The sequence below is a fragment of the Dryobates pubescens genome, chromosome 22 (genome assembly GCF_014839835.1).
Source record: "Dryobates pubescens isolate bDryPub1 chromosome 22, bDryPub1.pri, whole genome shotgun sequence".
NCBI classification, from domain to species: Eukaryota; Metazoa; Chordata; class Aves; order Piciformes; family Picidae; genus Dryobates; species Dryobates pubescens.
The window spans coordinates 18616173-18630061 of record NC_071633.1 but is presented as its reverse complement, the minus strand read 5'-3'; the positions used below and the strand labels follow the sequence as shown (position 1 = coordinate 18630061).

At 48.0% G+C, this 13889-nt stretch overlaps 1 protein-coding gene across 2 annotated transcripts in view; it reads right to left on the bottom strand.

Moving 5' to 3' along the window:
* Nucleotides 1-13889, bottom strand: part of ANO1 (anoctamin 1) — an 82803-nt gene that overhangs the window by 37814 nt on the left and 31100 nt on the right. For both annotated transcript variants that reach the window (XM_054171679.1, XM_054171678.1), the window contains exons 2-6: nt 9241-9422; nt 6372-6698; nt 3352-3450; nt 1489-1640; nt 149-203 (exon numbers count right to left, since the gene is read on the bottom strand). In XM_054171679.1, coding sequence (XP_054027654.1) covers nt 149-203; nt 1489-1640; nt 3352-3450; nt 6372-6698; nt 9241-9422 — 815 coding nt within the window. The remainder of the gene's footprint in view (nt 1-148; nt 204-1488; nt 1641-3351; nt 3451-6371; nt 6699-9240; nt 9423-13889) is intronic.

The following is a 13889-nucleotide window of genomic DNA, read 5'->3' as shown; positions in this document are numbered from 1 at the left end:
GATTCCCATACCTGATGTCACAGGTTGTCCTGGCATTGGGTTAAGAAAGGCAAGCTTGCAGCAGACATGGCACTAAAGCTGGCAGAGGGACTGTGAACGCTGTGCCTATGGCAACATCCACCATACCTGAGTTATCTGCAGTACTTACTATGGTGCTTCTGGTTTTGCTGTCAAAGAAGGAATCTCTGTCAGACAAATCAAATCTGTTAAAAGATCAGAAGGAAGCCCATTAGGTTAAAAGGCAGCCAGTAATTTCCTGCTCTTGTTGACCCCTTCAATGTTTTCCTCTCTCCTGGGGATCTCTTGTAGCTAACATTAAAGAAGTGCTTGTAGAAAGCTTGTTACAAAGGCAGGCCACCACAACTCTCCCATTTAAAGATTAAGGCTGCTGGTACCCTTCACTCAGTTTATCTGCAGGGTTTTCTGCATAAGAGAGACTGATGCTACCCATTTAAGTTGACTCCACAATCACTGGTGGCCTTAAATACCTCCTGATCATCTTCACGTGGTGTGTGGACCCTGTGAAACCACTGTTGTCCTCCTTACTCAGACAGCATCTGGTCTCACTGGAAAAAGCCACCACTGCAAACTGCATGAGACACATCCACACCTACACCAAGGAGCATCTTTGGGGCTTTCTCTGAGCCACCAGGCTCCTTTGCTGCAGGAACCTCCCACATGCAATGAATACCAAAATAGATTTCCTGCAAATCCAAGGGCATGTCAAATGTCACACACATTGACTGCTCCAGCTAACTTGTTTGCTAATCTAATACACAACTCTTATCAGTGTTCTGCATCCCTTGATTAAAAACTAACCCCCCCTGCATTCAGAGTGAAGAAATCCTGCCCTAGGACTATTGTTTGTTCCAGCTGGCACTTACATAAACTCAGTCTTCAAAGCTTCTCCTCTGGGATGCTGGCCAAGGAAGAGCAGCAGCAAAGCAATCCTGGCCAGTCGAAACTTTGGCTGGGCCCCACCTTGTGATTTTTTCCTACACCCACATTTGCAGCTCCTCTGACTGATCTGAAATCGATGGCAAAGCTACCACTGACTTCATACCACTTCCAAAGAGGAGGCCTGGCTGGCAGGACATCTGTGAGCTGCCCATAGCAGCTGAATTAAACTGTTCTGCTATTTATCCACCCACATCTCTGGCTATGACTTTCAGTGAGCATTTTATTTCAGGTGGAAAAGAAGCTGTTGTAAACCACACTGTAAGTTGTGTTTGGCAGTCCAACAGCTGATGTGAGTGGTTACACAGACAGGTGTTCAATGCCGTAACAGCAGCTACAACGGAGGTTTCAAAGGAGGGCTCTGCAAAACCTCCTTCCTCAACATCGAGCCAACCCCCCCTACCTTTACTGCAGAATGGAAATACTCCTTACAGTGATCCTTCTGAAGTGTTGATGTTTGTTTTCCCTCCCACCTTTCAGTGCCTGATCTGCTGCCAGCAAGGCTGGGACCCGGGGACAGCTCTCACTTACAAGTGCTGCTTCTCCCTGGAGAAGGGGTAGGAGAGACGCTTCACCGTCTGAGGTTTGTGTTCTGCCACTTTGGGCTGGATGGGCTCCGTTATTTTCTGAATCACAGAATTGATCTTCTTCAGAAGCCCGTGGGTCTGATTGATCTGATACATCTGGGTGGGCAGAGAGGATAAAAACAGGGCAACTTGAATGCTTTTGGTCAGCCACAAGGGAGAGTGAACTGTGAGGAACAAACCAGCGATTCAGTAACACATCCCAGCAAAGTGGGGAGCGGTGCAGCTGACCTTCTTGAGAGCATTCAGAAGGACACAGATGGATGGGAAAGTCCAACCAAGGCAAGCAGAGGAAGCCTACTGCTTTCCCTCAGAGCCAAAACACAGCCTGTGGTTGATTCCAAGTAATCAGCCAGGGGTGTTCAGTGGAGCTACACTGGGCACCGGCTCCTCGGGCAGTAAATGTTTTCTTGGTGCAATAGGACAAAGAAATGAAGCAGCTGTGGAGCCTCTGAGGAAAACAACAGAAGTGGTCTCCTCTTCCAGGGGACTCTCCTGGGAATACTGTGCAGCTTTCAGGAGTTTCCCCTCTTCCATATAAAGGAACCAAAATATCTTGAATGGTCTGTCACAGTTCTGTAGCACTCAAAGCAGGAATTGTGTTAGCAGGTCACAACAGAGGATTGCAAGCTTCCTTCTCTGAGCCACATCAACTATGTTCAGATCCAGGGCAGGGCTCAAATGAGGCTTTAGGGGTCTGAAGATCTCCCCAGACACACGGAAACAATTCTTTCCAGTGAGGGTGGTGAGGCTCTGGAACAGGTTGCCTGGGACATTGTAGATGCCCCCTCCCTGGAGGTGTTCAAGGCCAGGCTGGATGAGACCTTGAGCAACCTGGGCTGGTGGGAGGTGTCCCTGCCCATGGCTGGGGGTTGGAATTGGATGAGCTTTAAGGTCCCTTCCAACCCAACCCATTCTGTGAATCTGTGAATTGCTTCTCCTGGCCAAGGCCTGCAGGCTTAGGTGGCCTCTATCACACCCCCAAATTGCTCATGCTATCCTTGCTTCTGTGGCAAAGCAGCTTCAACTGCAGCATCACAACAGACTGGTTTCATCTAATCATGCTTCTGATTAAAATCAGTGGTAAGGGAGGCAATCATGGGGATTAATATGAGATCCAAAGCAGAAGTGTGGGTTTAGTGTTCTAATAAATGATGCTGGGCTTTGAGACTGTCTCTCTCTCCATTACAGACTTACCCTCTGCAGTCTGGGGACATGCACTTAGGATGTGTTTAAATATTAATCCATCTCCAAGCTGTGCTCACTGAACAGGTAGCTATCTATCACCGGCAATCTAGAACTGATGGAAATACACTGCCAGTGCTTTAATGATATTTCAAATAGGCTGCAAGCTGACATGTTTGGTGGGAGAGTAACCCCAGCTGCTGCAAACACGACTGACCATGTGTGTGAAGAGGCACTGAACCCAGCAAGTCTCCTGCACACAAATGGTTAAGCTTCTGAGTGTTTTTAGCAGTTTGGCTAAGGAAAACAAACAAACAGCCTCCAAAATGCACACAGGTTTCATCATCAATGGCAACCTCTTTTAAAACAGGCTGAGAGGGTGAAGTGTGGTATGAAGTCTCTTGTATCACAGACAGAGCTAGCAGCCAGGAGTTCTTCATTTCCCTTCCTTCTCCCAAGCTCTTTCTAGTTGCTCCTCACAAGTTCTTGGCTCTCCTTTTCTGTACAGATGAGCTGAGGGTTTTAAAGGTGCTTGTGGGAAGAGAAGTCTGTTTGTGAAGCGCTGAGAGATGAGCATATGCTCAAACCCTGCCTTCCAGAGGGAAAAGGGAAAGCCAGGACTCACCTTCTTGGTGGGCATCTTGAGCTTGAGGAACTCTGCCTCCCGACACAAGACGTTCCACGGGGCGTGTATTTTCACAAACCCAATCCCATGGATTTTAGTCTGAAAGAAAAGGTCACTGGTGAGAGAAATTAGAATCAGAATGGCTCAGGTTAGAAGGGGCCTCAGAAACCATCTCAAGGCTGGCCTTGAACACCCCCAGGCAGGAGGCATCCACAACCTCCCCGGGCAGCCTGTTTCAGAGTCTCACCACCCTTGCACTGAAGAACTTCTTCCTAAGACTCAGTCTAAATTAAACTACCCAGGTTAAACACTGCTGCCCTTGTGTTTCAGCTCTGTTTAAGGAACAAACAGTCTATCACCACCAACAAAATAAATCTCATTGGAGACAGCCTGTTTCTAACAGGACAATCCCTGGACACCTCTGTGTGCTGAGCTGCTACAAGCTGTGACTCTCAAATGCTATTGTCTTCCAGAACAATTACCAGAGGTTAAACAGATAAGAATTGGTTGGGAAGTAAAAGCTAACGACTGTGGACACAAATATAGGCTGAGCCAGGTACATCTGAAGCACAGGCATGCAGCCAAACGGTCTGGGTTCTTGAGTGCACTGTAATTAATGGAGCTGAGAGAGTCCCTGGTGCCTCCCAAGAGCTGCTCAGTACCTCAGAGGACCAGAACTGCAGTAAGGGAGAAGCAGCCTCAGGTCCAGTCGTGGCTCTCTACATTAAAGCACTGTGCATAGTAATGAGGAATGCTGGTAAGGGGGATTCAGCAAGACATAAACAGAGAAATGTTACTGCTAATCCCAGCAGCATGCTTGGGCCTTGCTGCTTCTGTGAGCTCTGTTCTAGATGGCTGGACTTGGGGGGTTGTTCCTGGCACTCTCCCCTGGCCCAGATCTATTCCCACAGGAGTAATCATTTCAAAGCTATGGGACAAAGGATATCAAACCAGCAGGTATTCAGCAAGTGGAACAGAAAGAAACCTGAATGCTCTTTCCAGCTTTCACACAGCTGTGTTCTGCGCTGCCTTCTAGAAACCAGCTGCTCCAGCCCTCCTGTAAGGCCTTTGAATTGACTTCATAGAATCACAGAGTGGTTTGGAAGGGACCTTTAAAGCTTATCCAGTGCAACTCCCCTGCAGTCAGCGGGGCCAGCTGCAACTAGAGCAGGTTGCTCAGAGCTTCTAACAACCTGACCTGCAATGGTTCCAGAGATGGGGCTTCTACCACCTTCTCTGGGCAACCTGGGACAGAGTCTCAGCATCCTCTGTGTAAAAGGTGTTTTACTTTTATCTGACTCTCCCTTTTTTAGTTTCAAACCACCACTCCTTGTCCTGTCCCAATAGGTTCTGCTCAGAAGTCTGTCCCCAGCTTCCTGCTCAGCCCCTTTAAGCACTGAAAGGCCACCAGAAGGTCTCTCTGGAGCCTTTTCTTCTCCAAACTAAAGAACCCCAACCCTCTCAGCCTGGCCTCATGGCAGAGGTGTTGAAGAGAGTTTAAGTGATTTAGTGAACATCATCTGTTCAAAGAAAACTTCACTATGTTTTGCCATTAGTGAGGCATCCAACACAGCTTCCTGGCACCTTTCCAAGCCCAAGTGACTGCAGGTTGTTCCCCCTACGCTGATGTGCTGGCATATGGAAGCTGGTGTAGATCCCCATGGCTTGCTTTCATCTCTATACATTCCTGCTCTGGTATCTTGTACTGAAAGCACAGAGTTCTCTCTTGTAGGGTGTCCAGGCTTGAATCCTGAGCCTTTCTACATCACTGCAAATCGTATTACATGCTATAGGTGGGGACCTCCCATCCTGCAAAGGATTTAATTGTCTCTGACTTGGCACAGGCAGGATTCCAGCTGACTACAACAACTTGCAAGTTGGATGGAAAGCAGTTGTGATTTTCAGCTGGGGGACAGAGAAGTGAAAGAGTTTCTTACATTTGGGGGTTGGACTCGATGATCTCTTTGGGCCCCTTCCAACCCCTGACATCCTGTGACTACAGCATACAAAGTGTGTATTTTATACCTCTCCAGACACACACTGTTGTATAAATGCCTGCAATTTGTGACTAAGAGACAGCAGCTTTACTTCTTTTTTAGCACTTTGATCACTTTCAACCCACCACATGGGTCTAGGTGTTTCATCTCAGCTTTTAGCTCCTGTAAACAAACCCAGCCTAAATGCTTACCCTCTCTCTCTCTCTCTCTCCCAGGGCTTTTCTGGCCTATTGGTTGGATCAGTTAATTGCAATCTCTTTCTTTGAAATGAATATGGCTGTGGCTGTTCCTGCTAATCATACACTGGCAGGACTTCACACACAGCAATCTTTTGGTAGCCTTTTAATAGAATACCCTGGTTCTAAGGGTGCAGGTGAAAGGCATCACGAGCTGGACAGTCCACATCTAAGAATGGAAAGAGCAAACTGCAGCACAGCCCCACGTGCCTGGGCAGGGACCAGACCCTCTCCAGCCAATTGAGCTCTCTTCAGCTCTATACTGAGGTATAAAAATGACACTGACTGTGTCAGGTATTTTTCACCAGAACTGGAATTATCCAAACCCCAGCACCCTGCAAAGGCACCAAACTGAGAGGAGTGTCCAGAGCAATCTAAGCCTCACTTGTAGGTACAGCCACACAGCAGCAAGCTGTGTTGCAACAGAGGACGTGGCACAAGTTCTGGCCAAGAAAATTAAGCAGCTTCACCTCACTGGGGCATTAGCACTGCCACAGCCCATCAGAATCACAGAATCAATGGCACCATTGAGGCTGGAAGAGACCTTTTAGATCAAGTCTAACCGCATGCCTAGAGCTTGCACTTCCACCACTCCAGCTAATCCATACCATTCCTGTCAACAGAATTAAATCAGTGGGGAAGGATGGTGCTGCCAGGATTGAAATCAAGCTGTGGAAGAGCTGAGCTTGTGCAACCTCGATCAGAACCAGGCTGAGAGGAATGGCTCAGCATCTCCCATGGCCTGACCACCAGTCCCCATCTTTAACTGAGTGAAAAGGCTTCTTACGTCCTCGTCGCGTTCCAGTTCCAGCCCAGCCTCCACAAGGTTTCCTTCGTACTCCTCCCTGCGAAACCTCTTGTCATCTTCATGGTAATCCACCTGGGGCTCACTTTCCCCCATTTCCAGCTGCACTCCTTTCCCAGGAAGGGGCTGGTCCTGCTTGGTGCTTCGGACACCGGAATCATTGTGATGAACTTTCCTGCCGAGCGTCTTCGCTGACGAGGACTTCTTGTAATGGTAAACTAGGATGTAGTCTACTTTCCTCTTGCCATCTCTGAAGTAGAGTCCATATTTGCAGTCAGCATCTGGATTTTTGGATAGGGAATTTAATAACTGGAAGCAGGGAATGGGGGTGTGGAGAGAGGAGAGAGGAGAAGAAGAATGAGTACTCACGCCAGCGTGGCCGCACCAAGGGCTCCTGCTTGCCTGGGGCGCACAGTGAGCCATCTTCGAACGGCAGGCACAGAGGAGAGAGGAACCCCCCCTGCTACTGACTCAAAACAATTTTGCAAGTTAACACCTGCAGTTTCCCTGATAGCCAGCTGGGGCTTTACTGGGCAGGAATAAATAGCTGAAACGCCTGGGGTTTAATCTCATTACCAGCACACTAGCTCCCAAGTCAGCTACTTGCTGGATTTGGTTTTCTCCTTTGGGGGTTAATCACCACTAAGATCATCTGTCCTTTTCCACCCAAGACACCTGCCCTTCAGTTCTGACAAACAGATTAATACCATGTGCAAACATTTCTCACTTCTCTTATCTCTCCTTGCAAGTTTGCATCATCTGAGAAAGAGATCATCTTAGATACAGACTGAAGGGAGCCAGCTGCTCGTGGTGCAGGGCCAGCAATGCAGATGGACCAGAGCCAGGGCAGTGGGTTCCCTGCTCACTGAGTCCATCCCTTCTTGTCCCCACTTACAAAACCTGTGCCACTTTGCAAGCTACTGGTGGCAAAGACTTTAATCTCATCTTCAGTTAATGCTGTGTGACTGTTGCAAGGTGTGAGAGATGCAAGACTCAAACCTCAGTTCCATTTCTGAGCATTTCTCTAAAGCCCACACAGGGCAGAAACAGACCCAAGTCCTGACAGCTACTCACTGCTGCACTTCTCTCTCAGGGCCAGTTCACAGCTCTACCCTTGGAGATGCACAGACCATCACAAAACAATACATCACAAAACCCAGCAAACCAACCAACACTAGACCCAACAGAAACCCAAACAAACCCAAACCAAAAACAAATGCACAAAAAAACCCCAAACAACAACAAAACCCCCAAACAAAACCACAACCCCCCCAAACAAACAAAACCCAACCTGCCAAAGCAAACCCCAAACAAAAACCCCAAACAAACCCCACCAAACCAGGCCAACCAGCAAAAAATTCACCAAATTCCCCCCCTAAAAAACCCCAAACAGGTGTGAACAGGGCACAGGGACACTGGGATTTCTTTTAAGATAGCTTATTGTATTTAATGTTTAAAGCTGTGGGGATATTAATTAATTAATCATCAACTTCTGAAAACCTGAACTGAGAGATGTTCACTTAAGTGCAGGGAGATAAAACAGCAAAAGGCTCAGATCCCAACCACTTCCTACCCTTGCTGGCCTGGCTTTACGAGGGACAGCAATCAGCTGCTCTATTCTGGATGGTAATCAATAAAGGAAAGGGGCAGGATGGTTCTTGCAGACAAGAGCAGTGGGTGTGCCACTTGTTTCTGCCTGGGGAGCTCAGAAAAGGTCAATGCATCCTGCCCACAGCTCCTCTTCCCCTGGAGCATGCCTGGGGTGGAGAAAAGTTGCACAGAAAATCCCTACTGTCCTTGTTCCTTCCAGCTACTGCCACCAGGCAGGGGACAGGTCACACTGCAGGAACTGCATGGGAGCTGCTTCGTGTCTCACTGAGCTTCCCAGCCGGAAAGCTGACCCTGTGGAGGCTCCCTGACCGCTCAGCTGCACTGTGGGCGCTACAGCATCGAGGCATCTCTGCATTTATGAGAGCAGCCAAACCCCAACAAGGCAGAGAAGTAACCCAAACACTGGAAGAAGCACCTCAGTCCTGCTTTAAAGAGAAATGGTTGGAGTATTTCAGGGTGGGGTATCAATGCTGAAAGGTACTTCTAGACCACATCATTTCTTGCAGTGCTGCTATGAGGGAATAGAGTTACAATGACTTGGTCCACGAGAAGCTCATTTCCCCTCTCCTGAGGCTGAGACAGAAAAGGTGTTTCAGTGTCACCAGATCTGTCTTACACTGACAATGATTCCTCCATGCTCCATCACAATTAAGCACAAGCCCAAGGACTCAAGCACTGCTTTACACCTTCCCCAGTGAGATCTGTTATGCAGCCCGCTCCACCTCAGTTCCTCTACCTGAATAAACTACTTTTAATGCGTTTATGACATAACCACCTCCTAATCTTGTTGGGTGTTCATGTTATAACCTCTGTTGTAAAGAAAGTTAAAGAACTGACCCAAGGCACAACTAATGACACTGGAGCTCAAAGCTCTGTTGTATGCTCCAGAGTAGTTTAGCCTTACCTATGCTAACAAGAGCTTGAAATTTTAGACATCTCTGTACTACTCTATATAGGCAAAGAAATTTTCCACAGCCTTGCTGCCAGGTTCCTTGCCCTGGGAACAGCCACCCCTGCTTTATGCTACAGGTTAAACAAGGATCCCTCACTTCCCTCCTTCCCAGCAAAGATCAAACCCCACTCAGCTGGAATATACTGTGGCTGGTGGCAGCCCACCTCAGCACTGCTGAAAAACACAGAGAGGATTTCAGAGCATCCTGGTAAGAGGAGAATGGGAAATAAGCTGAGGGGCAGAGCTCAGCACAGCAGTTAGGGCACTTCTGGCCAGTCCTTTACTCACTGTACTCTCGTGCTGGTCATATCCTATATCCTCAATAGCTCGGATGTTGATGATGTGGATGCCCTTCTCCTCAGCAGGTAGACAGGAGTACTTCTTGCTCATCCTCATTCCTGACTCCTCTGGAGCCTTGCTGAGATCTTCTGGCAGAAAATCCACCCCATGAAACTCACTGTGGTCTGCGTCTGAGATGAAAAGGAACAGTTTCGTCAAGACACTTTAATCCCAACACTTGCTCCTCCCAGAGCCACCCAAAAGCTGAAACGTATCCTGCTCCTGCCTTCTCCTGCCAATGAGCCCTTCTGCAGGGCTCCCACCCCTTCTCCCTGCCTCCCTTCTCAGCTTTCTTGCAGCCTTCTTCAGCCCTACCTCGGTCTCCTTCCTCCTCCAAAGCAGCGCTCTGTTAACTTCTTTTCTGCACTGCTCTCTCAGGATGTGTTTACTGCATGGCCTTATGGAATGATTTCTTGGGAAGAGAGGGGAAAATGGGAGGGGAAAAAGGAAAAAATCACCTGAGAATGAGCTGCTGGTGGCAGGTGGCATGGTGCTTCCCCCTTTTCAGTAGGATTTTCTCCTTCAACAAGCACTTGTTCATGCTGAAAAACTGAGTAGTGGCTTTCCCCTCAAGCCCCCATGGGCTGCATCTGATTCGCTGAACCATTCCTACTTAGGCAGCTCTGAAAAGCTGAGGTTTTCTCCCTCTCAAGCTGCCAGCCACCTGTGCTGTTTGCAGCTATTACCTGCATGTATAGATGTGCTAAAGGAGGTGATGCAAAAATCTCCCTGAGCAAGCAGTCAGCTGATAAAATGCAAAGCAGAGGCTGCCTGTGCACCTCCACAGGCACCGGCAGGCAAGGTTCCCCCAGACTGGATTCGTTTTGACACTGAAGTAAAACACTGCAGCATTGTGGCCTTTTTGAAAGCACAGGGGAGCAGGATCTGCTTGTCTGTGAGTGCAGATAAAGGAAGAATTTTCACATTTAGCCTCCCCCCCAAAACACAAACACCACAAACCTGCAGAGGAGCATGTGCTCATAGCAGCTGTATCACCACTGTCTGCTGCTACAACCAGTTCAACCCTGCCTCTGGAGCAGACAGCAGCAGAAATGGTACAGAATTGGCCCACTAGGAAAAGTGCTGCCCTCCTGCAGAGACCTGCCACCACACTTATGATGAGGTGAGGACAGCTATTGCTTTCAATTAGCTGTGTCTTAGCTCAGAAACATCTTGCTCCTCTTCACCAAGCTACCTGTCTGGATTTGCTTGAACTTCAGGAATGATGTGAAAGGAAGAGACAGGGGAAAATCTCATTCCCAAGCCTACAGTTGATATAAGACTGAGGAGCATGGTTGAGAAGTTGGAGGGTAAGGTTGCCACTAGAAGAACGGGCTGAGTGCAGCCTCATGAACCACAAGTCCTGTCCTGGGACAAACCAGTCTCAAGCACGAGCACAAAATGGGCATGGACCAGGTAGAAAATATCTCTGCAGAGAAGCACCTGGGAGTCCTGGTGGAGAGGGTCAAAGTGAGTAATTGTCTTCAGTGGTGAAGGATAGCTGCACACTGGGCTAGAGGGAAGCAAAGACAGCAGGTCAAGTGATGATGGTTTTTCCCTGTCTTTGACACTTGCAGGATCACAGAGAGTGCTGTGCCCAGTTTGGGCTCCCCAGCACAAGAAGGGCATTAGCAAACTCGAGCAAGTCCAGTGGAGGACCATCAAGATGACCAGGGGGTTTGAATGCACAAGGAGAGGCTGAAAGAGCAGTGCTTATGCAGCCCAAAGAAGAGAAGACAAACCATGGGGTCCCATTTTTGCCTTCAACTACCTGCTGAGTAGGTACAGACATGGCAGAGCCACATTCTCCTCACAGGTGCACAGCAAAAGGACAGGAGGCTTACACAAGGTGCAACAAGGGAAACTGTGAGCATAAATGTTAATTCTTTATCAACATGGGTGACCACATAATGGGGAAAGGGCCCAACAAGGTGCCAGATCTCCACTGATCCCTGGGGATGGTCAGGGCTCAATCACACACAGCTCCAAACAACCTGACCCAACTTTCCTGGTGGGAAGGAGCTACAGGAACCTGCAATCCATGTGCTTCACGGGGCCGTGCGGGAGCTAACTCAGACAACAACCTGCAGCCACAGGAAGGTGCAGCCAAAGCCTTGGCACATTTCTTGAGCTTATCAGAGTGAGATGAAGATGACTGGTGGGAAAGTCTTGATTCTCTGGAATTGGTAGATATGCTTCTCTGGAACTCCCACCCTGAGTTTGTGCTCCTCATTTCAGTCCCTGTTATCAGAGAAATCTCTGCCCTGAGTGACTCACTGAGCTGCCTGCATTCCTAGGAACTGCAGCACTCCTGGTGCCATTGCCTTTGCACAACAGCTGAGCAGCAGCTACCCTCACACGCTCCATGGGCACAGCACACAACACCCACACCTCTGCAGCTCCCTGCTGCTGCTCTTGGCTTTTCTTTCAAATGCCCCAATAGTGATCTTGGGGGCAGCATCCTCAAACCCAGCAGAGCACTTGAATAAGAATTTGTCATAGATAAAGAAGCCTTTTTTTTGTTTTTCTAATGGGGTAATAGCAAGAGGCAGCCAAAAAGTCAGCAGTCTCGTGGGAGCAAGCAGCATGTTTGTCACCGTTCCCAGCACATGTATGCAATCTTTTTCCCAACATACACATGCACACACAGCCTGAAGACATGGGAACCAACACCAGTGTGATCAGCTGCAGAACCCCATGTTCTCAAGCTTTTATTCTAGAGCTGAAACATATTCATGCAACAACCTTTTGAAGCCACCTTTTGAAGCTTCCTAAGCATAACAACCTGTGTGTGCCTTTGGAGGAATGCCTGAAACAACTTTCAAGAAACAATAGCTTAAGTGCTGCAAAAGTCCTCTCTCCTTTTTCCTCCTTTCACAGTGTACTAAAAAACCCTCCTGGTTACTTCAGCTATCACAGAGAATGTTAGAAGAGAAGTATTCAGTGAGCCTGAGTACTTTGTCTGGCTCAAAATGGACCTGTGAGCTGAGAAGTGCTAGTCCAGAAATTACTATTAGGATGTAATATGTTCAGAGCAGAAAATCACAAGCCTCAGTGAGTCCAAATGAGCTCCCTGTGCTCTGGAGCTGCACTTGTGAGCCCAGTACAGAGCAAGGAGACCTGCTGAAATGATTCAGTACTATTGTGCAAGCCCAAACAATCACCCACCTGCAAGCAGGTATTTACCTTTCTGTTTACACATCAGTAGCCTGGCAGTAACCAGAGAGAGCAAACAGGCAACAGGCAGGCAGTGAATCATACAACCTGGGTTTATTATAACTACTGGAAAAGATGTGAAATGTGAGAACTTCATTGATACAATCTTAATGACAGCAAGTCTGATTTCTGTGCTTGCAGATGATGTCAGGATGTATGAGTGAGTAAAGCCATCCAAACCGCTCTGGTAATTACAAACGCCCAGGGATTATAATTGATTCCCATTAAAGCATTCTGTTGAGGAACACAGAACAGCTTTTTTATATGGAACAGAGTACTTTAAAGGCTTAAAAACACGAATCTCTGGTTTGTGTTAATCCTATTAAAGGAGGACAGTAATTTAATCTCAATATAAATTCACGCTCAGAATTATTTATGGCAAGAGAGTTGATGTAATACGAAGAGCACGAAGCACATTAACATCCTATTTCAGTCAGGGTCACATCTTAATCTCTCTGCTGGGAGCTGAAGGAGGAGAGCATTGTGAAAATTGCCAGCTTTGCTGCCTTCCAACGCTGACTAATCCAGGCTCTGCTATTTACTAACCAGAAAACACCACAGCATAGGCCTGGAGAAGTGCTTGGTGTGTTCCAACCCAGCCTTATAAGCCACCAGCCCTTTCTCCTCCCTAGGCACAGCTGATCTTGAAGCTTGAACATAGAAGATATCACCTCAGCATGAGGAGAAACTTCTTTATAGTGAGGATGACAGAGCACTGAAACAGGCTGCCCAGAGAAGTTGTGATCTCCTTCTCTGGAGACTTTCAAAACCCATCTGGATGCATTCCTGTGTGGACTAGCCTAAGTGATGCTGCTCTGGCAGGGGGGTTGGACCCAGTGATCTCTGGAGGTCCCTTCCAACCTCTAATGTACTGTGATCTTCATCACAAACCCATGGATTTTGAGACAGCAGGAGTGCCTAATATTCCTGGAACACAGCCTCAGACCTGCCCAATACTTCTTTGACACTTTATTATGTACTGCTTTGCCGTTTCCCAATATTTGCTAGGAACCAGAGAACACCCTGCTAAGCATATATTTACTTACATACTTGATAGAAGGACACACTTTGAAGTATCCTTTGCCTGTCTGTAAACATCCCCGTTCTGTTACACGGCAGAACCTGACAAGCATTTGCTATCAATTTCAACAGCAGCAGTGATCTAGGCTTGAGAAGGTACTTGGTGAACATGAGACAAGTAGAGAACAGAAGTTTCTTAGCACAAGCACTGCCAGGTAGTTCCCTCATTTGCTGTTACCAGCCCTGTGTTTGTCCCAGCTAGGACAACAGAGCAGGCTTGGAGGCAGCACCTCTGTGCAGAACAGCTCCATAGGGTATGTGATCCTGCACGTCTCAACAGCTGGCCCTGGTGTCAGGAGTGA